This window comes from Salmo salar, chromosome 03 (genome assembly GCF_965601325.2).
Source record: "Salmo salar chromosome 03, fSalSal1, whole genome shotgun sequence".
NCBI lineage: Eukaryota > Metazoa > Chordata > Actinopteri > Salmoniformes > Salmonidae > Salmo > Salmo salar.
Window position 1 is genome coordinate 29,721,881 of NC_138293.1, and position 21,939 is coordinate 29,743,819.

Consider the following 21,939-nt stretch of genomic DNA (forward strand, 5'->3'; position numbering starts at 1 on the left):
CTTGTTTTACTCCTCTTAAAAGCTCAATACTTTCTGAGAAGTAACCATTATTTACTATTTTACATCTGGGGTTGCTGTACATAACTTTAACCCATTGTATAAGAGATTCACCGAAATTAAAGTAAACCAGGCATTTATATATAAATTCTAGTCATACTTTATCAAATGCATTTTCAAAATCTGCTATGAAGACCAGGGGTGGTATCTTTGATGTTTCATAATGTTCAATTGTTTCAAGTAATTGTCGTATATTATCTCCAATATATCGTCCATGTAAAAAAACCTGTCTGATCTGGATGAACAATATCTTGTAAAACCTGTTTTATTCTATGTGCTATGCATTTCACCAGGATTTTCGCATCACAACCAGTTTTTTAAATGGACTGGATCTTTATACTTACCACCTGGGTCCTGTTTTAGTAGTAATGAAATCAGAATTTCTTGTTGAGTACCTAAACGTCTACCATTTTTATAGGAGTAAATAAAACGTGCTAATAATGGATATTTGAGTACATCAAAAAGGTCTGATTATACCTCTACTGGTATACCATCAAGCCCTGGTGTTTTTCCAGACTGAAAAAAATGTTATTGCCTCAAAAAGTTAATTTTACATTATTATTATTATTATTATTAGGAAATAAATCCTTACAGTTAACATCATTCAGTGGAAATGGAGGAGAATGAAAAGAAAACATGCTTAAACTATTTTGCTTCCTCTTTCAAAATGTAATTTGGTGAATCATGGATGACTCCATCATTTGTAACGAGTTTCTGTAAATTATTTTTGATAGCAAATCTATGTTGAAGATTCAATATATATATCTTTTTTTTTACATTTTTCACAATTTTCCATCCAATTCGCTTTATTTTTGTAATACATTACACTTGATCATTCTTGAATAAGTACCTCCATTTCTTTTTGTTTTTCCTCTAATTTATTTTGTGCCTCTATAGTAGTTTTCCATTACCATTACCTGCGCTGTTACTTCTCCTATTTCCTTTATTAGTCTAATCTCTTTAGACCTAAACTGCTTATGTTTTAATGATGAGTATTGTATTGAATGGCCTCTAAAAGTACATTTCAAAATAAGAGGATCTGCTGTACCTATGTTGTGCAAAAAAAGTCAATTATTTAATCAATAGGCTTCGATTAAATTGTCAATAAAAATTATTTTATAGTAACAATAATAGATAATATTAATAGAAATAACCACAGAAAAATCGTATAAATGCATGCTCATATTTAGAGAGTCCTAGCAAGGCTATAAGCATGTCAGCTCAGCCTGCTCAGTTCATTGGATTCAATTGTTCGAAATGTTTTGAAAAAATGAAGAGAAAACTACCTATATCCGTCGCAAGACCAGTTCTTAATGTCCATCACATGCGAGACATATTTCATGTAGTCCTCATTATATGCTAATATGCTGTTTTATTCCTACAAAAAAGGAAGAGGGAAAAAGGAACATTGATTCTAACGGCCGCTAATGGCTGCAAGTAAAAATGTGTCTTAGGCATCACACTACCCATAAAGGAATACCCAAGTTTAACTTACAATAAACTCTGACACAGCCATGGCACGATAGCCAAGAATACATGCAGTACTGACAATCCAGAGCAAGTATACCTGGAAAACCAACCCTCTCTCCACCCATACATATTTTGTATTTTGCTCTAACACCTTGGCTGTTTTTTTACAGCTAGGCCAATATCATTATGATCAAGAATATAAAAGGTAGCATAAATAGCTTATATATAGAAATATATAATATACCTCTCACTTAGAGAAGAGCTTCCAGTGATGGAAAAAGTACCCAATTGTTATATTTGAGTAAAAGTAAAGATACCTTAATAGAAAATGACTCAAGTAAAAGTGAAAGTCACCCAGTAAAATACTACTAGAGTGAAAGTCTAAAAGTATTTGGTTTTAAATATACTTAAGTAACAAAAGTAAATGTAATCGCTAAAATGTAATTAAGTATTAAAAGTAAAAGTATAAATCATTTCAAATTCCTTTACTAAGCAAACCAGATGGCACCATTTTCTTATTTTTTTGAATTTCCGGATAGCCAGGGGCACACTCCAACATTCAGACATAATTTACAAACGAAGCATGTGTGTTTAGTGAGTCCACCAGATCAGAGGCAGTAGGGATGACCAGGGATGTTCTGTTGATAAGTGTGTGTATTGGACAATTTTCCTGTGCTGCTAAGCATTGAAATGTAACAAGTCAGGGAAAATGTATGGAGTAAAAATAACAATATTTTCTTAAGGAATATAGTGAAGTAAAAGTAAAAGTTGTAAAAAATATAAATAGTAAAGCAAAGTACAGATACCCCAAAAAAAACTACTTAAGTAGTACTATACAGTATTTTTACTTATGTACTTTACACCACTAAGTGCTTCCATAAGCCAGTTATTGTGTTAGTTCTACCGATAATCAGTTTATCCCAGTGTTAACCAGCCGCCACACACTAATAGAGACAACAACCCTGTTGACAATACCTAATCCATTTGACGGTGTGTATCGGAACAATAATAATCCTTTACATTTTTTATATTGAGATACATTTTTTCAATGTAAAAGGGTAATAACACCAAATATTTGAGGATCGTATAGGCCTACTCCAATAGAGAACCTATGCAGGTTTTTAATTCTATAATCCTTTATCCTAGCCCTACATTATATCTATTCATATTTACTATAAAGTTTCATTTTGAAAGGTAATTGTTCCAATTCACAGCCTCGAGTCTTCTTGGGTATGACACTACAAGCTTGGCACACCTGCATTTGGGGAGTTTATTTCATTCTTCTCTGCAGATCCTCTCAAACTCTGTCAGGTTAGATGGGGAGCGTCACTGCACAGCTATTTTCAGGTTTCTCCAGAGATGTTCGATTGGGTTAAAGTACGGGCTCTGGCAAGGCCACTGAAGGACATTCAGAGACTTGTCCTGAAGCCACTCCTGCATTGTCTTGACTGTGTGCTTAGGGTAGTTGTCCTGTTGGAAGATGAACCTTCGCCCCAGTCTGAGGTCCTGAGCACTCTGGAGCAGGTTTTCAATAAGGATCTCGCTGTACTTTGCTCCGTTCATCTTTCTCTCGATCCTGACTAGTCTCCCAGTCCCTGCCACTGAAAAACATCTCCACAGCATGATGCTGCCACCACCATACCTCACCATAGGGATGGTGCCAGGTTTCCTCCAGACGTGATGCTTGGCATTCAGGCTAAAGAGTTTAATCTTGGATTCATCAGACCTGAAAGTCCTTTAGTTGCCCTTTGGAAAACTCCAAGCGGGCTGTCATGTGCCTTTTACTGAGGTCTGGTTCCGTCTGGCCAATCTACCATGAAGGCCTGATTGGTGGAGTGCTGCAGAGATGGTTGTCCTTCTGGAAGCCCTGTCAGAGTGACCATTGGGTTCTTGGTCACCTCCCTGACCAAGGCCCTTCTCCCCCGATTGCTCAATTTGGCCGGGCTGCCAGCTGTAGGAAGAGTCTTGGTAGTTCCAAACTTCTTCTATTTAAGAATGATGGCGGCCACTATGTTCTTGGTGACCTTCAATACTGCAGACATTTTTTGGTACCCTTCCCCAGATCTGTGCCTTTACACAATCCTGTCTCGGAGCTCTACGGACAATTCCGTTGAGCACGTGGCTTGGTTTTTGCTCTGACATGCACTGTCAAATGTGGGACCTAATATAGACAGGTGTGTGCCTTCCAAATCATGTCCAATCAATTGAATTTACCACAGGTGGACTCCAATCAAGTTGTAGAAACATCTCAAGGATGATCAATAGAAACAGGATGCACCTGAGCTCAATTTCAAGTCTCATAGAAAAGGGTTTCAATACTGATGTAAATAAGGTATTTCTGTTTTTGTTTTTTTACATTTGCAAAAATGTCTAGAAATCTGTTTTCACTTTGCTATTATGGGGTATTGTGTGTAGATTGATGAGGAAAATGTTTATTTAATCAATTTTAGAATAAGGTTTTATCGTAACTCAATGTTGAAAAAGTCAAGGGGTCTGAATACTTTCCGAACGCACTGTACCTAAGATGTCTGAGAACACCACATAACATGAGCTGAATTATAACATATGGGAATTTCACCCCCTGAAAAGTAAAACTATTATGATAGTGTCTGTTTGCATTGTTCAAGTGTGTCAGTTGGATCTCTGCAACATTCTTAATTTAGCATGAACAGTATTTGTATTTATATTACATTTACAGAATTTCTGTGACATTTTTCTGGCATGACGTGAAGCTCACTCACTTCTCTACAGCCTCTGACGTCACATCAGAGACCACATTTTTTGGATGTGCAATTTTCGCCACTGATCACAAAGCCCTGGCAAAATGACCCAGAAAATTGTTTACATATACTTTCCCATAATCCTGAATTATCCATTGGATTAAAAGATTCCCTTCAGTTCCCATGGATATGGCACATGAAACCCCGTCGTCTCAACCTCAGTCTTGAAACATTACTGTTTATGCTGACCTACATACAAAAGTACATAGTTAGACTGGGATGTCGGATATCAGGCTCCAGAGACCTCTCACACACAGACAGACATAGCAGCCACAGCCCGATCCACCATTCCATGCACAAATTTCAAGAGACCAAAGGACTCCAACTGAACCGAAATGCACTGGAGGGTGCACGTTACATGTTAAACATACAACCTGGCTCTAGTCTGTGGCCCTGTACTCCTGGGGGCCCCTCTCTGCTTCCCTTTGATATGTGGCACAACCTGACACCTTCAGGGGCAGAGGAGACTCAAGGGGAAAGTTAAACGCTCCATCCTTTAGAGATGAAATGCTCCACATAAATCATTGATTAGCCTTCACCCCTCCCATACCCACCCCCATCTACCACCTTGCTTCCGGCTAGATAGCTGAAACGGTGCAAGCGCATGTTATTTGATCATTAATAGCACTTCTGCCAATTAGGGACACATTTTTGGCAGTTTGGCCTTATAGATGTAGAGCTGTAGAGGACAGCAGTCGTAAAGGGGTGGCCACATTGTTCATCTTCAGAGGGGAAATAGTAGTAACAAAAGAAAAACAGAACAGAGGATGTTGTGTGGCTGGTAGTGGTGGATGTGCATACTCAGATATTTGGTGATAAATGCATTGTGTGTGTGGTGTGTGTCTGTGTGTGTGTGTGTGTGCGTGCGTGCGTGCGTGCGTGTGTGTGTGTGTTTGGTGTGTGTTCGTGTGTTACTGTGGATCCAAATCAAGTATCCAAAATGTGTGAGTGCGTGTGTACAGTATAGATTTAGTATGGGGATCTCATCGTTTTTTGGTCATGTAGATCTCTGACAAGTGGTCTTCATCTCTTGTCCCGTCTCGCCCGGGGCTGGTAGCCTACACTATTAACTTGATGTCACCCTTTCCCCTGACGTGTGTCTGTTCTGCTCTGCCCTGCCATGGATGTGGAACTACACAGATATAATGATCCTATCCTACTAGTGCCTCAGCCGCTCTGTGTGCAGTACAGACTGTTCTATGCTGATAGTGTGTCACAGACATCTATGAGTGAACGCAGTATAGTGAATAGCAGCAGTATAACAGGCATATAACCTAGGCTATAGGACAAAATAAACAAAATAACATTTAATATGTTTTATTGTCACATACACCGGTTACGTGCAGTGAAACGTTTGGTTTTACCCCCCACCCTGGAATTTACCCCCCACCCTGGAACTACAAGGCATCTGCCACTGATGGCTACAGTCGACGGAGGCGGGTTTGAGCGTAGGGAGGTGTGACAGCGACGGTAATATTTCATTGGCCAGACATGCTAGACAAACAGCCAGAACATCAAATCAGGAAGACTAGTCAATTATGTCGTTCATATCCAGACGTTCCCTCCGCATCATGCGTAGGCTAATGTAAACTAAAGCAGTAGGTTACACATACCCATCCCCCGTTCTCCTGAATCCAGCTGAGCAGTGGTCCATTTAGATACTCTGTCATCCACACCGCGATGTGATCCACCTGCGACGTCATCTCCTTGTTCACGCATTCCACGCATATTGTGCCCCCGAACTCGAAGAAGGCGATAATCCGTCCCCAGTTAACCCCATCCCTGAACAGCTCGTCTATCACCTCTCTAAATCTCCTCTCAGCCGTGGAGGATGTGAGATACAGCTGGTGTGACATCTCTGCGAAGTCGGGCTGGTACAGTCTTTCGAGTTCATCCCCGGCCTCACGCAAAACTCTGTGAATAGCTGCATGCGGGTCCGGTTGGGAGAGCCATTTGGAAAGACTAGGGACGCTGCCCGGGCCGGCGTTATTGGCCCCGTGGCACCGCCGTGCCAAACCCAGCCGAGGAGAAATCATCGACCCATTATTAGCGGCACCTTCCTCCTCCTCGGCATCCTCGAAATCCCACGCATATCCTCGTTTCAAGAGTTTGTGACAAATGTACTTTTCCACTATGAAGCGGTTGTCGTCGTTTGCCATTATGATTGCCACTGATGACCTCCAAAATCCTCGTTTTTAAGAATAATACATCATAATTGTAGATATGCACTGCATCGCACAATACATCAGATCAAACGAAAAGTGTATTTCTGAGAAAATGTTCTGGTCAAGTTTTTAGGATAGCCGCCTACAATTGAACGGTGCAAAACGAAACACTGGAAAGGGAGCGATGTGCGTGGTTTGAAAAACGGCCCCTTCACCCAACTAGGCTGAAACCGTGAAAAGTCCAAATATAAACCACGTCAGAATTTCCAAATGTTCCCAATTGTGCTCTCAAAACAAATATTCGAAGCGTTGGTCAAAAAGTGGCGACAGTTCCCTTCTCTGTAGACTCCAAATCTAGACAGCCAGAAATACGGAAGAGATAAAAAATATTCTCCATATGCACATAATGTACACTACAAATACATGACCGAAAATCTACATATGAAGGTCAACGTCGCATGCATCCAGAATATGATACAGAAAACTATTCCAGCGGCGTTTTACGCATTCAGAGAGACGTTTTGAGTGAGGAATGTATCCCACAATTGCTGCCTGTTGTACACTCTTTGCTGCTGTGCTGGTGAGGTATTTCTTGTGTCAGGGGCGTTTCTAGGATTTGAAGACATTAGGGGCTTAGCCCAAAGCCAGTAGGGGGATCCGGGGGCATTCTACCCCGGTAAAAAAATAAGGAATTTCAAGAGCTAAATGCATGAATTTGGTGCACTTTGAGATGAACATTGAGAGATTAGATATTTTTCAAGTAACTTGCACTTTCCCTCCTGCCACAGCAGACACTGCCGGTACTTAATTACAGAAACTATGTGGGTCTCTCTTCTGGAACATCCCCTGACTTTTTCCAAATTTTGAAGTTTAAAATTTAAGTTTAAAAGCCTGATTAAATTTAGATTTTGTGTCACAGGCCTACACACAATACCCCATAATGTCAATGTGGAATTATGTTTTTAGACATTTTTACAAATTAATTAAAAATGAAAAGCTGAAATATCTTGAGTAAATAAGTATTGAATGAAATCATCAACAGTATCCAGATCCATTGGATGTAGTGATCACAATATAGTAGCCATATCGAGTAAAACCAAAGTTCCAAAGGCTGGGCCTAATATAGTGTATAAGAGGTCATACAAGAGGTTTTGTAGTGATTCCTATGTTGTTGATGTAAAGAATATTTGTTAGTCCGTGGTGTGTAATGAGGAGCAAACAGACATTGCACTTGACACATTTATGTAATTGCTTATCCCAGTTACTAATAAGCATGCACCCATTAAGAAAATGACTGTAAAAACTGTTAAATCCCTGTGGATTGATGAGGAATTGAAATATTGTAAAGGCAAAAGGAATGGCAAATAAGTCTGGCTGCACAACCAATTGACAAATGTACTGCAAATTGAGAAATCATGTGACTAAAAAGAAGAAGAAACTACACTATGAAACAAAGGTAAATTACATAAAGAATGATAGTAAAAAAGCTTTGGAGCACCTTCAATGACATTTTGGGAAAAAAGGCAAACTCAGCTCCATCATTCATTGAATCAGATGGTTCGTTCATCACAAAACTGACTGATATTGCCAACCGCAAGATTAGCACATTTAGGCATGACATGCCAGCAACAAACGCTGACACTACACATCCAAGTATACCTGACCAAATTATGAAAGACAAGAATTATAATTTTGAATTCCATAAAGTGAGTGTGGAAGAAGTGAAAAAATTATTGTTGTCTATCAACAATGACAATGCACCGTGTCTGACAACTTGGATGGCAAATTACTGAGGATAATAGCAGATGATATTGCCACCCCTATTTGCCATATCTTCAATTTAAGCTTACAAGAAAGTGTGTGCCCTCAGGGCTGGAGGGAAGCAAAAGTCATTCCTGCTTACTAAGAATAGTAAAGTCCCATTTACTGGCTCAAATAGCAGACAAATCAGCCTGTTACCAACCCATAGAACATTTTGTTTTTAAACTGGCCAGATAGAATGCTATTTTATAGTAAACAAATTGACAACAGACTTTCAACACACTTATAGGGAAGGACATTCAACAAGCACAGCACTTACACAAATTACTGAGAGAAATTGATGATGAAATGATTGTGGGGGCTGTTTTGTTACACTTCAGCTTTTGACATTACCGATCACAGTCTGCTGCTGGAAAATCGTTTGTGTTATAGCTTTACATCCCCTGCTATATTGTGGATAAAGAGTTACCTGTCTATCAGAACACAGAGGGAGTTCTTTATTGAAAGCCTCTCCAACATAATCCAGGTACAATGAGGAATTCCCCAGGGCAGCTGTCTTGGCCCATTACTTTTTTCAATCTTTACTAACGACATATCACTGGCTTTGAGTAAAGCCAGTGTGTCTATGCATGCAGATGACTCAACACTATACACGTCAGCTACTACAGCGACTGAAATGACTGCAACACTTAACAAAGATGTGCTGTTAGTTTCAGAATGGGTGGCAAGGAATAAGTTAGTCCTAAATATTTCAAAAACTAAAAGCATTGTATTTGGGACAAATCATTCACTAAACCCTAAACCTCAACTAAATCATGTAATAAATAATGTGTAAATTGACCAAATTGAGGTGACTAAACTGCTTGGAGTAACCCTGGATTATAAACTGTCATGGTCAAAACATATTGATACAACAGTAGCTAAGATGGTGAGAAGTCTGTCCATAATAAAGCGCTGCTCTACCTTCTTAACAGCACTATCAACAAGGCAGGTCCTACAGGCTTTAGTTTTGTCGCACCTGTACTACTGTTCATTCGTGTGGTCAGGTGCCACAAAGAGGGACTTTGGAAAATTGCAATTGGCTCAGAACACTGCAGCACGGCTGGCCCTTGGAAATACACAGAGAGCAAACATTAATAATATGCATGTCAATCTCTCCTGGCTCAAAGTGGACATGTTGAAAGCACCGAGCTGTCTGTCTAGCACACAGCTCAGACACGCATACATACCCCACAAGATATGCCACCAGAGGTCTCTTCACAGTCCCCAAGTCCAGAACAGATTATGGGAGGCGCACAGCACTACATAGAGCCATGACTACATGGAACTCTATTCCACATCAGGTAACTTATGCAAGCAGTATAATCAGTTTTAAAAAACAGATGTGTTATAGATATGTGTTAGTGGAGTATTGGCCTGAGGGCACACACTTAGTGTGTTGTGAAATCTGTTATGAATGTATTGTAATGTTTTGAAAATTGTATATTGGCCTTAACATAATAAATACAAAAACAAATACAAAAGTATTGAACCCCTTTGTTATGGCAAGCTTAAATAGGTTCAGGAATAAAATGTGCTTAACAAGTTACATAATAAGTTGCATGGACTCACTCTGTGGGCAATAATAGTGTTTAACATGGTTTTTGAATGACTACCTCATCTCTGTACCTGACACACATACAATTATCTATATGGTCCCTCAGTCAAGCAGGGAATTTCAAACACAGATTCAACCACAAAGACCAGGGAGTTTTTCCAATGCCTCTCAAAGAAGGGCACCTATTGGTAGATGAGTAAAAAAAAAAATAAGTAGACATTGAATATCCCTTTGAGCATGGTGAAGTTATTAATTACACTTTGGATTGTGTATCAATATACCCAGTCACCACAAAGATACATGGTCTTGCCTAACTCAGTTGCCGGAGGGGAAGGAAATCGTTCAGAGATTTCACCATGAGTCCAATAGTGACTTTAAAACAGTTAGAGTTTAATGGCTGTGATAGGAGAAAACTGAGGATGGATCAATGACATTGTAGTTACTGCACAATACTAACCTAAATGACAGAGTGAAAAGAAGGAAGCATGTACTGTACAGAATAAAAATATTCCAAAACATGCATCCTGTTTGCAATAAGGCACTAAAGTAAAACTGCAAGAAATGTGGCAAAGAAATTCTGAATACAAAGCCTTAACTTTGGGGCAAATCCAACCACTCTTCATATTTTCAAGCATGGTGGTGGCTGAATCCTGCTATGGGTATGCTTGTCATCAGCAAGGATTATGGAGTTTTTTTTTCATGATAAAATGGAATGGAGCTAAGCACAGGCAAAATCCTAGAGGAAAACCTTGTTCAGTCTACTCTCCACCAGACACTAAGAGATGAATTCTCCTTTCAGCAGGAAAATAACCTAAAACACAAGGCCAAATCTACACTGGAGTTGGTTACCAAGAAGACAGTGAATGTTCCTGAGTGGCTGAGTTACAGTTTTCACTTAAATCTGCTTCAAAATGGTTGTCTAGTAATCAACAACCAATTTGACAGAGCTTGGAGAATTTTTTTAAGAATAATGTGCAAATATTGTATAATCCAGGTGTGCAAAGCTCTTAGAGACTTATCCAGAAATATTCAAAGCTGTAATCGCTGCCAAATGTTATTTTAACATGTTGTACACTTAGTGTATTTCTGGCATAAAAATCTCTCTGTAAAACGTTACTTCATAGCTGTGTGGTTATGACACTCATATCAGACTGAAACGTCCCGTCTCGTCCCCCCCCGATTTGTTTAACACTTTTTTGGTTACTACATGATTCCATATGTGTTATTTCACAGTTTTGATGTCTTCACTATTATTCTACAATGTAGAAAATAGTAAAATAAAGAAAAACCCTTGAATGATTAGGTGTTCTAAAACTTTTGACCGGTAGTGTGTACAATAGCTACTGGCTGCCCAGGCTGTTCTGTTCCCCTCATGGAAGATGAATGTCCACTACTCAAACAGAATATGTAAAACCTCACATTCACCCACAGTACACACAGTAGCCCCCCAATAGCCACCCGGCTGCACACACCCACTGTACATCAAAACTGAACCACTCCGTAATAGTACGGAGTGGTACAAAACATCCACTCCACTTCTGTAAACACAGGATTGATCAACTGTAACCATAGGTCGTGTATGTATCTAGGCTGTGCAACCCTCGGCAACTGAATAATGTAAGCTCATAATCCAAACAAAGCAAACACAGATACACAAATACATTTTTTACATTTTGGTCATTTAGCACAGTGGTTCTCAAACTGTGGGGCGTGCCCCTGGGGTTGGCGGGGGTGGGTGGAGGTCCCAACTAGTCCATGTCAGCTAATGTTTTTTAGCCCATAGATTTTGTGGTTTTAGTCAACTCAAATATCACATGAATTCACATTAGACATGGCAAAATGTCAAGAATTGAAAAGTTAGTTTTAAAACTACAAAAATGTTCTCTGCACCCCATTACAAAATGTGTAGAATTGCAGGAAATATGCTTTAAACCTGAAGATCTCCGTCAACAAGAGGGGTGTGAACAGTTGGTGTCATGAACAGTGCTTGTGGCCATAGAAATAGACATGGAGTGTGCACACGCACGGGGTGGTGCGGAATGTTCCCCAATGCTGGAGGGGGGGGGGGGGGGGGGGGGGGGCCTGAGTGAAAAGGTTTGGGAACCCTTGATTTACAGTCAGTGCATTCAACTAAGTATACTTATACATATGGTATAGGTTAGGTTCCATACCAGTGCAATAACAAAGCCTAAAAGCTTTCAAAAGAGGCCTATGTGTTCAGTAGCCTACTGAGTGCAGAAAAAATAAACATTTAACCTAAAACAAACCACACCTAGAACTAAAACAGGTCACATTGTGAAAGAAAAGAGAAAAGATAAGAGAAAATAACATATTGCAAAGTTATTTATTTTATTATGTAAGAAAATAAGACAAAGCAACATTGTTCCACTCCTTACATTTTTATTTTCAATGGCACACAAGGTGAAATTCTTACCCGTTTGGCAAAACCAAAACAGAACAAAACACAATAAAATGGGAACGGAAGCGGAATGCATCATGATAATATTCAGTAGTACTGCACTTATAAACTCTATATAATCTTTTAAATATCTCTGGACGACACCAACGAATGGGAAAACTAGAGCATTTTAAAACTCGGTTGTAGTGTTTTAACATATTGTGAGCATAGGCTTAATTTGCATAGCTTAAGTGTTAAAACAAAATAGCTTTTTCCATGAACTACATATTATACCAAATGTCTATCAACTACAACATGAATGCTAAAAGCAAAAAAATGTACACAGATGATAAAATGACAGGTAGACACCCAAACTTTGCTGGACAGTGACAGTATCCCTTGAACCAATGTCAAATGAGAACCCCAGAGTTGAATCATGCATTCACTTCAGCATTTTGGGTTTGAGTAAGGCCTTTTTGTACAAAAACTAAACTGGAATTGACAACAACAAAAAAACACATAAAACAGTTGGCATTTTCATAGAAAAATCACATGAAATTAACTGGTAAACCACAAGAGGCTTAAGTCAAGTTTCTTTCTGTGGATGAATTTGATTATTTTAGCATTAACATCTGTAGTTCTCTCTTAAGGCTTGGAATGGGTCCCCACAATTGTAGTGCTTGACTGCATTACAAACTATTTCTAGGATAGAACAGAGAAGCAACATCAAACAAAAAGAAATCTCAAATAGTTGCATTGTACTTATAGAAATTGTATCTTAATACATTTTGGCATTCAAATATTGGTGGATTTTCAAAAAATGATGTATATTTTCTGATTTGTAGCGTATTGTTTGTATTAAAGTTAAGTACATTCTCCCCACAGTTGATCGATGGAAGGAAGACTTGCATGAGGACTTCAGGAGGGATCTGTGAATACTTACCGAGACAAATAACAATCAGATAGGAACGTATAGGATAACGTCCACAGTGACTGTGCATGAAATGTCAACTTAGAGAACACAATAGCACACAGAGCTCCTCTATGAGCTTGCCAGTCCCTCTTCATCTCTTGGCCCCTATATAAAATACAGTTCTGGCGCCCTCTCTAGGCCTAAGGGGACTTTGCTCGAACCTGCGAGTCACACCCCACGCCTTGTCCTGACACCACCCCATCAATCTTAAGGAGGCAAAATATGTACACAGATCACACATACAAAGACCCTCAACCTCAAACAGGAAAGAGTGGATCAGTCTGTCATCAGCTGTTAGTGGATTTGTTCTTCTACTACATCGTATGACTGTCCCATGCCGACCTTTTACGTGCTGCTTCTACCTCAAGGTAAAAAAAACACAAATAAGATGACGTGAAAGTGACAGGCAAATAAGAGGAATACATTACAGAGGAGGTTTTTCTTTTTTCCCCAACCACCACCAGTGTCCAATGGCTTTTCTCTCTCCCTGGAGTAGGCTTGGTCAGTGTAGTCATTCAAACACATTGTAACATAACACTGCATTAAAATCTCTCCCATCGGCTTCTTCACACAGCACCTACATGCACGGCACACACAAATTCCTTTGGACTTCCACATACAACCTCTCTACCTGAAAATGCCTTGGATGTTCATTTCCGGAAAGCAAATTACATTTTTGCATTGCCCTCTCTCATTACTGTTTTTGTTTTATTTAACCTTTTTTTAACTAGGCAAGTCAGTTAAGAACAAATTATTTTTTACAATGACGGCCTACCCCGGACGACGCTGGGCCAATTGTGTGCCGCCCTATGGGACTCCCAATCACGGCCGGATGTGAATCAGCCTGGATGCGAACCAGGGACTGTAGTGTCGCCTCTTGCACTGATACGCAGTGCCTTAGACCGCTGCGCCACTCAGGATCCCAAAATGACTGTTAAGTAATGTAAAATCACCTCTAAGTTTAGTTAATGCATCCACAGCATGGGCCAAAACACCACACTACATAGACAGCACATTGAGGGGCACAGGTTAAAACAGAGTGAATATAGAGGAAAGAAGCCCTGCTTGCAAAAGAAAAAAGCTTTGGAAGGCGGAACAGAATGCAGTTGGTGAAGATAAAGTTTAAGGTGATTAAGCTAGCTTACTCAGAATGGTCTGCATGGCATACATTATTGTTTGCGTTGGTATTCTGTCAGATTCTTGGTAAAGGAATTGCAGGTCAACATGCAGACATAACCTGTCAGACTGGCTATCCCTTACTTACCTCTCTGCGTGGAAGAAAAAAAAAGTAAATATCAATGGAATAATGACAAAATGGCTGCCACGAATGGTATGTGTTACATCATCGGTCAAGTGGAAAAGACATCCGCCATCTTCTTTACTTAGTTATTATCACTGGTGGATGAGATGACTGGCCATTTAGCCTACCCAGGGTTGTGCCCTCTGGGGGGGGGGGGGGGGGGGGGAGTGGTGGCTCGGTTGGGTTCTTCAGTGACCATGACCCGGGGAGGATGGAGCGGCGGGGGAGGGGGTGTATGAGGGAGGAGGTTGGGGTGGGTGTGTTACTCCCTCTTGTCCGCTGCTTTGGACTGCTCCCTCTCGATCATGCAGCGACGCACAATGCTGTCGAAACTCCCCAGGTAGAACAGAGCGACGGTCCGGAACAGCCCCATGGTCACAATCTGCACAGAAGTCACATTAACATTATGAGCCCTAGTCACTATTCACAATCACCAGAGTTAGACAGGAACAGACAGTTTTGGGACAATCTATTATTATGTTATAATCATATAAAATATGACTTAATTCTATCTCTATGATTATAATAGATGTGTAATCGATACAAAATTGCTTTGGTAAGTTGATTGTTAAGGTTTAGTTAACGCATGTTTACCAAAAGACCCCAGAGTAATATTCTGGGTGTTTGGTAATGGGACCGTGACAGTACCATTCCTGTACTGTTGTTACCTGCTGGAGGCCCTCTGTGATGGAGGTGACAGGTGACATTCCACAGGTGAGAGCCGAGAGCATGTAGCCGTCAGGCCCCACAGAGCTGTTGAAGTTCCCCTGCTGTAGGGGTCACAAAGACATGGCCGTCTGAAAAAAAACCGCTTCATCACACTTCTAGAGAGCAATTCTCTCTATGGTCCTGACTGGAAGGGATTGTACTGATAAAGCTTTTTGTGTTGGCCGAAGGCAGAGTAAATGTGATAGCGACAGTTGTTGAGAATGCAGTCTCTTACCACGGCATCCTTGACCACGGTTTTAGCAACATGCTCCGGCTGAGTCACCCCAGACGTCTCGGAGATCAGCCTGGTCTCTAAAGGCTATGGAAGGACCAAGAGAGAAAATATAAGGCGAGGCGACAGAGTAAAAGACTAAAGAAGAGAACATTTCCACTTTTTCATAAGGAGACTTACCTTTGTCCTATTCTCCTCTGCTAGTCCTGGTGTGTCAGTGTCAGGGGGGTAGGCAATTGTCACATAGATATTATATGGCTTCATCTGCATGGAGGAGTAGAGGAAAGAGTACATTAAATTAGCCACAAAGAGACCTTTTGGCCTCCAATGTGGGTAGGAGGAGGAACTATCTACTACTCACTTCCATCTGCAAGGACTCAGCCAGACCACGAAGGGCAAACTTGGACGGGGAGTAGGCAGTGTAGCCAAACAGGCCGATCTGGCCAGCCTGGGAGGAGACAAACATGATGCGTCCCATCCTCCGCTCCTTCATAGTGGTGATTACGGCCCGTGTGGGATACACACTGCCCAGGTAGTTCACCTCCATCAGACTCTGTTATAGACAAGGGAACGAGCACAAAAAGTCATTCATGATGTATTATTATTATTAATAATAATAATAAAAGCTGAGCAATACCCATACTACTAACAATAGCCATGCAATATGTAGTGTGTTATATTTCTGTGCAGTTTCCATAGTAATAGCATTTCTCTGGAGGGAGGCCTAATGAATTCAGACCCTTAACGAGGCCTGTGACCAGCAGTGGAATGCCAGGATGAGAAGGAGCTAGGCTAGCAGCACCAGCAAAGCCAGGCTCCTTCCAGGAATTGGAATGAAGCCCAATAAATATACTGAACATAAATATAAATGCAACATGCAACAATTTCAACGATTTTACTGAGTCACAGTTCATATAAGGAAATCAGTCAATTGAAATAAATTAATTGGGCCCTAATCTAAGGATTTCACATGACTGGGCAGGGGTGCAGCCATGGGTGAACCTGGGAGGGCATAGGCCCACCCACTGGAGAGCCAGGCTCAGCCAATCAGAAAGAGTTATTCGCCACAAAAGGGCTTTATTACAGACAGAAACACTTCTGTTTCATCAGCTGTCGGGGTGGCTGGTCTCAGACGACCCCGCAGGTGAAGAAGCCGGATGTTGAGGTCCTGTGCTGGAGTGGTTACATGTGGTCTGCGGTAGTGAAGTCGGTTGGACGTACTGCCAAATTCTCTAAAATGACGTTGGAGGCAGCTTATGGTAGAGAAATGAACATTAAATTGTCTGGCAACAGCTCTGGTGAACATGACTGCAGTCAGCATGCCAATTGCACGCTCTCTCAAAACTTGAGACATTGTGTTGTGTGACAAAACTGCACAATTTAGAGTGGCCTTTTATGGTCCCCAGCACAAGGTGCACCTGTGTAATGATCACGCCATTTAATCAGCTTCTTGATATGCCCAACCTGTCAGGTGGATGGATTATCTTGGCAACGGAGACATGCTCACTAACCGGGATGTAAACAAATTTGTGCACAAAATGTTTTGAGAGAAATAAGCTTGTTGTGCGTATGGAACATTTCTGATAACTTTTATTTCAGCTCACGAAACATGGGACCAACACTTTACATGTTGCGTTTATATTTTGTCCAGTATACATTAGGATGTGAACAGCCACACACAACCTCATTTACCCTTGGTCATTATCTTAGTATTGTAACAATCCCTTCATGCACACACTTGTGAACACACACACGTACACACAATCTAATATTCCTTTGGTCATTATCTCTGAATCTGGACAATCCCTTGACTGCGAGAGAGCGAAGAAACCGGCCACCTCTTCAGCCTTGAATTAAACCACTCTCTCATTCTTCCACTGCAATCCAATCTGCTGCAGACCTAGACTGCATTCTCATCTAGCCTTTTGGTTTGCTAACTGCGTCTTTAAACTAAAAGCTTAACCCTTGATTCCACCTTCAGACACACATCAAACCCATTGACTCTTCAATCTGGGAATCTAAAGTCTCGTCTCATTGCCTATTCAGACATCAATTGTTTTCTGAAGAACATACTGTAGGTGTTTGGTTTCTGTGTTCACCCTTCCAGCCCTGTCTGTCTGTTCCCCTGGTTAGTTACAGTAGCCTCCCCAACCTGTTAGTTACCTACTCACTCTGAAGCGCTCCACCTCCACCTCCTCAAACTTCCCAGAGAAGGACGTCCCAGCACAGTTCACCAGCATGTCCACCGGACCAAGCTTCTCTTGACACTAAATGGATTCAAATTACATTGATGTTGTCATTTGCAAATAATTATACAAAAGTTGAAATCACCAAAATTCCCTGAAATTATTTTCTGTAACTGAGCAAATTTCAGGTCTGCTGAGCGCAAACTTGAACCTTGAAAATTCGGTGCAACTTTTGGTACGCGTTTACTGTGAACAATGAGTCTGTACCCGCTTTAAGTTACAGTTATAACAGTGGCCAAGTAGGCTACTGTAGCTATTTGATCATAATGTAGGCCTACCAGACTGGTCTACCATCAAAAACAATGGAGAAAATGCATCCCATAACATTTTAACATGGAAATAGCTGTTCTACCATTCAGCCTACAGTAGCAGCCAATGTGTTGTGTTCAATGTAGGCTTACATTCCATGAGACTTTTGAAAAAATCATGCAGGGCTTATCCACTTGTCCTTCAGACCAGGTGACTGAAAATGTTGTGTCATTTAATGCAAGAAACCACTTTATAAAATACATTCATTATTATTTCCATACCATTATTACAGAGAATCAGACAAATTATTCTACCCTCTGCCTATTGGCTACTTAGCTTATTCAAGAGTGTCTCAAAATACAACACTACCCTTTTAGACAGAAAAATAATTATTTACTTGACATCTTTACCTGCATATGTTTTGTGCCCTTGTAGGAAGCAACCACTCCCCCATTGCTGACTAGAAATTAGCTATAACTGGGATAATAACTCACTCACTAAAAAAGAATATGAACAAATGTGCACACGTGGCTAAATGCAGCTCTCGCTTTGATCTCAAAACAAGTGCATCTACTTGCAAACACTCATGCTGTGAACACAGTCCAGTTCAAAGTGAATGGCACAGATCCACATATGGCAATGGTCTATTTGCATATAGGGATACTGCATCTCTGGTTATGGCGCACCGGATTGGTAGAGTATAGGTTGTGCCTGTCAATGCAATAGAATCCTACTCCAATGTGCTCTGCCTACAAGAAAATCTCTTGCATAGTTAGCTTTGTTTCGGTATGTTGCATTTAAAGTGTCTGATATTACGTTGATTCGATCCCAATTCTCACAGTAGAGGGAAACATTGATAGTGTTAACTAAAAGGTAAAACCTAGAAGGTTGAGTGAAGTTCAATCACGTGCTTCTCTGCGGGAGCTGATATTTCCTCTCCGAAGCAGTCCCAGGAGAGCTCCTGCGAACAAGGGAACATTGCCTATCATTTGTGATTTACCTGCTTAATCACACTTTCCACCTGTCCGTAGTCCTTGGACACGTCAACTGATATGCAGAGCACAACCTGCGTGGAAGAGGAATACGAATACCAAAACAGTCAGCGCTCGTGTAAGAAGTTGCTAATGTGATCATTTGGGTCAATATTTTATAATTTTCTTGCATCCAAAAAAAGCTACAAAAAAAGAGCATCGTCTTTCTTCTTCCAGGTTGTACTAAAACACGTAGCTACGTACTACATACCTGCTTGTCATTAATCGCACATTTCTCTACTTCTTTTTTCGCTTGAACCAATTTACTCTAAAGAAAAAGACAGAAGGCTTGATAAATGTGCTGTCTGGGTGAAGAACAGGGCAAAAGAGTCAAGGGCATTGATGTTTTGTTTATTTCTGCTAACCTCGTCTCTTGCCACTAGTGTGATGAAGGCTCCTTGTCTGTAGCACTCCATAGCAATGCTTTTCCCTATTCCACTGGAGCCTCCAGTGACCTGCAGGTTAAGAGGTGGTAGGTGAGAGAGGAGGGGCATTCCTTCTAAAGTTAAATACAAGGGCTGTGCCCTGGGGGTCAAAGTCCAACATATATAGGTAATTATAAACTGGGTGGTTTGAACCCTGAATGATGACAGCTGTGGTATATCAGACTGTTATACCATGGGTATGACAGCACATGTATTTGTACTGCTCTAGTTACGCTGGTAACCAGTTTATAATAGCAATAAGGCACCTCGGGGGTTTGTGTTATATGGCCAATATACTATACCCTCTCATGCCTTATTGCTTAATTATAATGTGACTTTTGCAAGTTAGTACATGTGTTTATTTTACACAAATGTTCTGGTTTTGACTAGCTTTGACTACCTACAGAAGCAAACCACAGATGCCAGTATTGAACTACTAGTTTTCACTTCTAACTAGAAAACTGATGTGTTACTAGCTCAATTCATTGCCGTAGACGAGATGAGTGATCTGTTGCGTGCACGCGCAGTTTCTTAGGAAATATATTCACCTGCAACACCTACCGTGCAACGGTTACAACAATGGTCACTTACCACGACGTGGGCCCCATTTAACTTGAGAGGTTTTGGGCTAATCAAAGGGGATATCATATACAACAGCAACACGAAGGCAACGATGAATGCAGCAACGACTAGGAGCATGATAAAAGGCAAAAGGAGCCACCAGGAATTGAAGAAAAGCCAATCCGTGATCGTTGAACTCAACCCTTCCTCATAGGACATGGGTGAAACTGCCAGTTTGGTTAGCTTGGTAGCTAACGTTCGCTTTTGGACTCAGTAAGAGCGAATCGCGGGGGCTGGTCAAAGGGGTGGCGATGAAACACAGAGGAGGAGTTTTCTAGCAGTATATTTGGCAGCGAGTCAGAAGCATTTCTCCTAAGACCAATTGCTGTGGTAGACCCACTGAGTTATAAGGTGGATATTGCACTCTGTTCCTGCCTAGCTGCAACATGAACCAAAACAAATCGACCGCTGTAAAACAGGTAAGAATAACGAAGTACTTCCGGGTCACGGATTTTTTTTAAACATTTTTAAAACAAGATTTTCTTCCTGTATGTAGTAAAATGGGAGTTATTATACTCAGCAGTATTTCTAGGTTAAAAATCCACAACGTTTAGACCCAGAGGACCGTCACTGCGCATTTTGCGGCCCAGAAAGAGTGGCCAATCAGCTTAAATCCAGTCGTTTTTTTTCATGTTGGACATGCATATTACACCCTACACCATTTTCAGTACGTTGTGTCACTTCTAGATTCCAAATCCACAGTTCTGTGGGTTTTATGCTGGACAACAACCCAAAAAGTTGTATTGCCGCCACCGACTGGACGGGTTAAAACTAAAACAAGGTAAAAGGAAAATCCATACGTGATAGTGAAACTAACTTTATCCACCCAAATAACAATAGTACTACATTGACAAAACAGAACTCTGTCTTCCTTCTTTCAATTCTCCAAATCTCGCTTCTCAGGCTCTACGGCTTGTGATAATATTCCATGTAACTGCTTCGCAGAGAAATCTTTCAGCCCCAGGCTCCGCTCTCACAATGATATCTATCTACCTGGACCTTCTCACCACCTTGGCAGTAGCATTTATCACCATAGCTATAAAGGCCACAAAGTCCACCTTAACCTTTAAAATGTCAGGATCCTGTTGGTGAAGGCCTTTGGCCACCTCATTCTCTTTCACCCTTGTGGGGCATTTGAAAAATGTGGCTTCATGGTTCCCACCACAATTGCAACATGTCACTTTCATAACACATAATATGATCTTTTCCACAAGTTGAACATCTCGGCTTCTCCCTTCTGCAAACACTTGAAACATGACCGAAAGCCTTACAATGATCACACTGCATTGGTCTTGGGATAAATGCTCTGACTCTGTATTTAATATACCCTAACTGCATTTGAGTAGGGAGAGACTCCATACCAAAAAAACAAAAGAACAGATACTCTTCACTCCAGGAATATTTTTCATTTCTTCAACATCTATTTCCCATGAGACACTCCAGATATAACCCCCTTGAGGAGTGCCCTGTTTCTAAGAGACACACACGACACTTCAAACTTATCAAATCGGGTGAGATGCAACACACGTTTCTTTCTGATCCTCAGAAGCACAACAAATCTAAACCAGCCCGCCTCTCTTCATCCTAACACCCTTCACTCTACCCAGCACTCTGTCCACCAGTATGGCTATCTCAAATGGATTCCTCAGATCAGTAATTCGATCATCTGCTCCTCATTTACAAACCGTACTCCTACAAGATATGAAGTGACATTATCATCACTGTACTCTACTTTTTTCTGTTTTCCTTTCTTTTTGACAATATTCCAATGCTCCTTGATTCTACCGCCATTAGAATCCACTTCATCATCCACTTCCGGCATCTTTCTGAATAGACGCGTTGTCTAAAATCCCAAATCCACAGTTTACACCTAGAGGAGCGTCACTGCTCATTTTGCGGCCCTTAACCTGTCTGGGCTAGGGGGCA

At 40.9% G+C, this 21,939-nt stretch overlaps 2 protein-coding genes across 2 annotated transcripts in view; both read right to left on the reverse strand.

Annotated features, from left to right (window-relative positions):
• LOC106599248 (apoptosis regulator Bcl-2) overlaps positions 1-7,054 on the reverse strand; it is a 60,815-nt gene extending 53,761 nt beyond the window's left edge. The window contains exon 1 of the mRNA XM_014190372.3: positions 5,921-7,054. Within this exon, the coding sequence (XP_014045847.2) occupies positions 5,921-6,466 (546 nt within the window). The 5' untranslated portion in view covers positions 6,467-7,054. The remainder of the gene's footprint in view (positions 1-5,920) is intronic.
• Positions 7,055-12,210: 5,156 nt separating this feature from the next.
• LOC106599247 (3-dehydrosphinganine reductase) lies at positions 12,211-20,415 on the reverse strand. Its single transcript, XM_014190371.3, has 10 exons — positions 19,984-20,415; positions 19,333-19,422; positions 19,179-19,235; positions 18,937-19,002; positions 17,613-17,708; positions 15,803-15,994; positions 15,622-15,705; positions 15,445-15,528; positions 15,170-15,271; positions 12,211-14,883 (listed from the first exon to the last, which is right to left on the reverse strand). Exons 1-10 carry the CDS (start codon positions 20,170-20,172, stop codon positions 14,764-14,766), a joined length of 1,080 nt encoding a protein of 359 aa, XP_014045846.1. The 5' UTR covers positions 20,173-20,415; the 3' UTR covers positions 12,211-14,763.
• Between the last annotated feature and the right edge of the window lie 1,524 nt (positions 20,416-21,939).

Excerpts from the sequence above, each read along its gene's own strand:
- LOC106599247 (XM_014190371.3), bottom strand. The coding sequence starts at position 20,172 with ATGTCCTATGAGGAAGGGTTGAGTTCAACGATCACGGATTGGCTTTTC. Across the intron at positions 15,995-17,612 it reads TGGAGGTGGAGCGCTTCAGA|AGTCTGATGGAGGTGAACTA; the intron begins GTGAGTAGGTAA and ends TGTCTATAACAG. Across the intron at positions 15,706-15,802 it reads CTGAGTCCTTGCAGATGGAA|ATGAAGCCATATAATATCTA; the intron begins GTGAGTAGTAGA and ends TCCTCCATGCAG.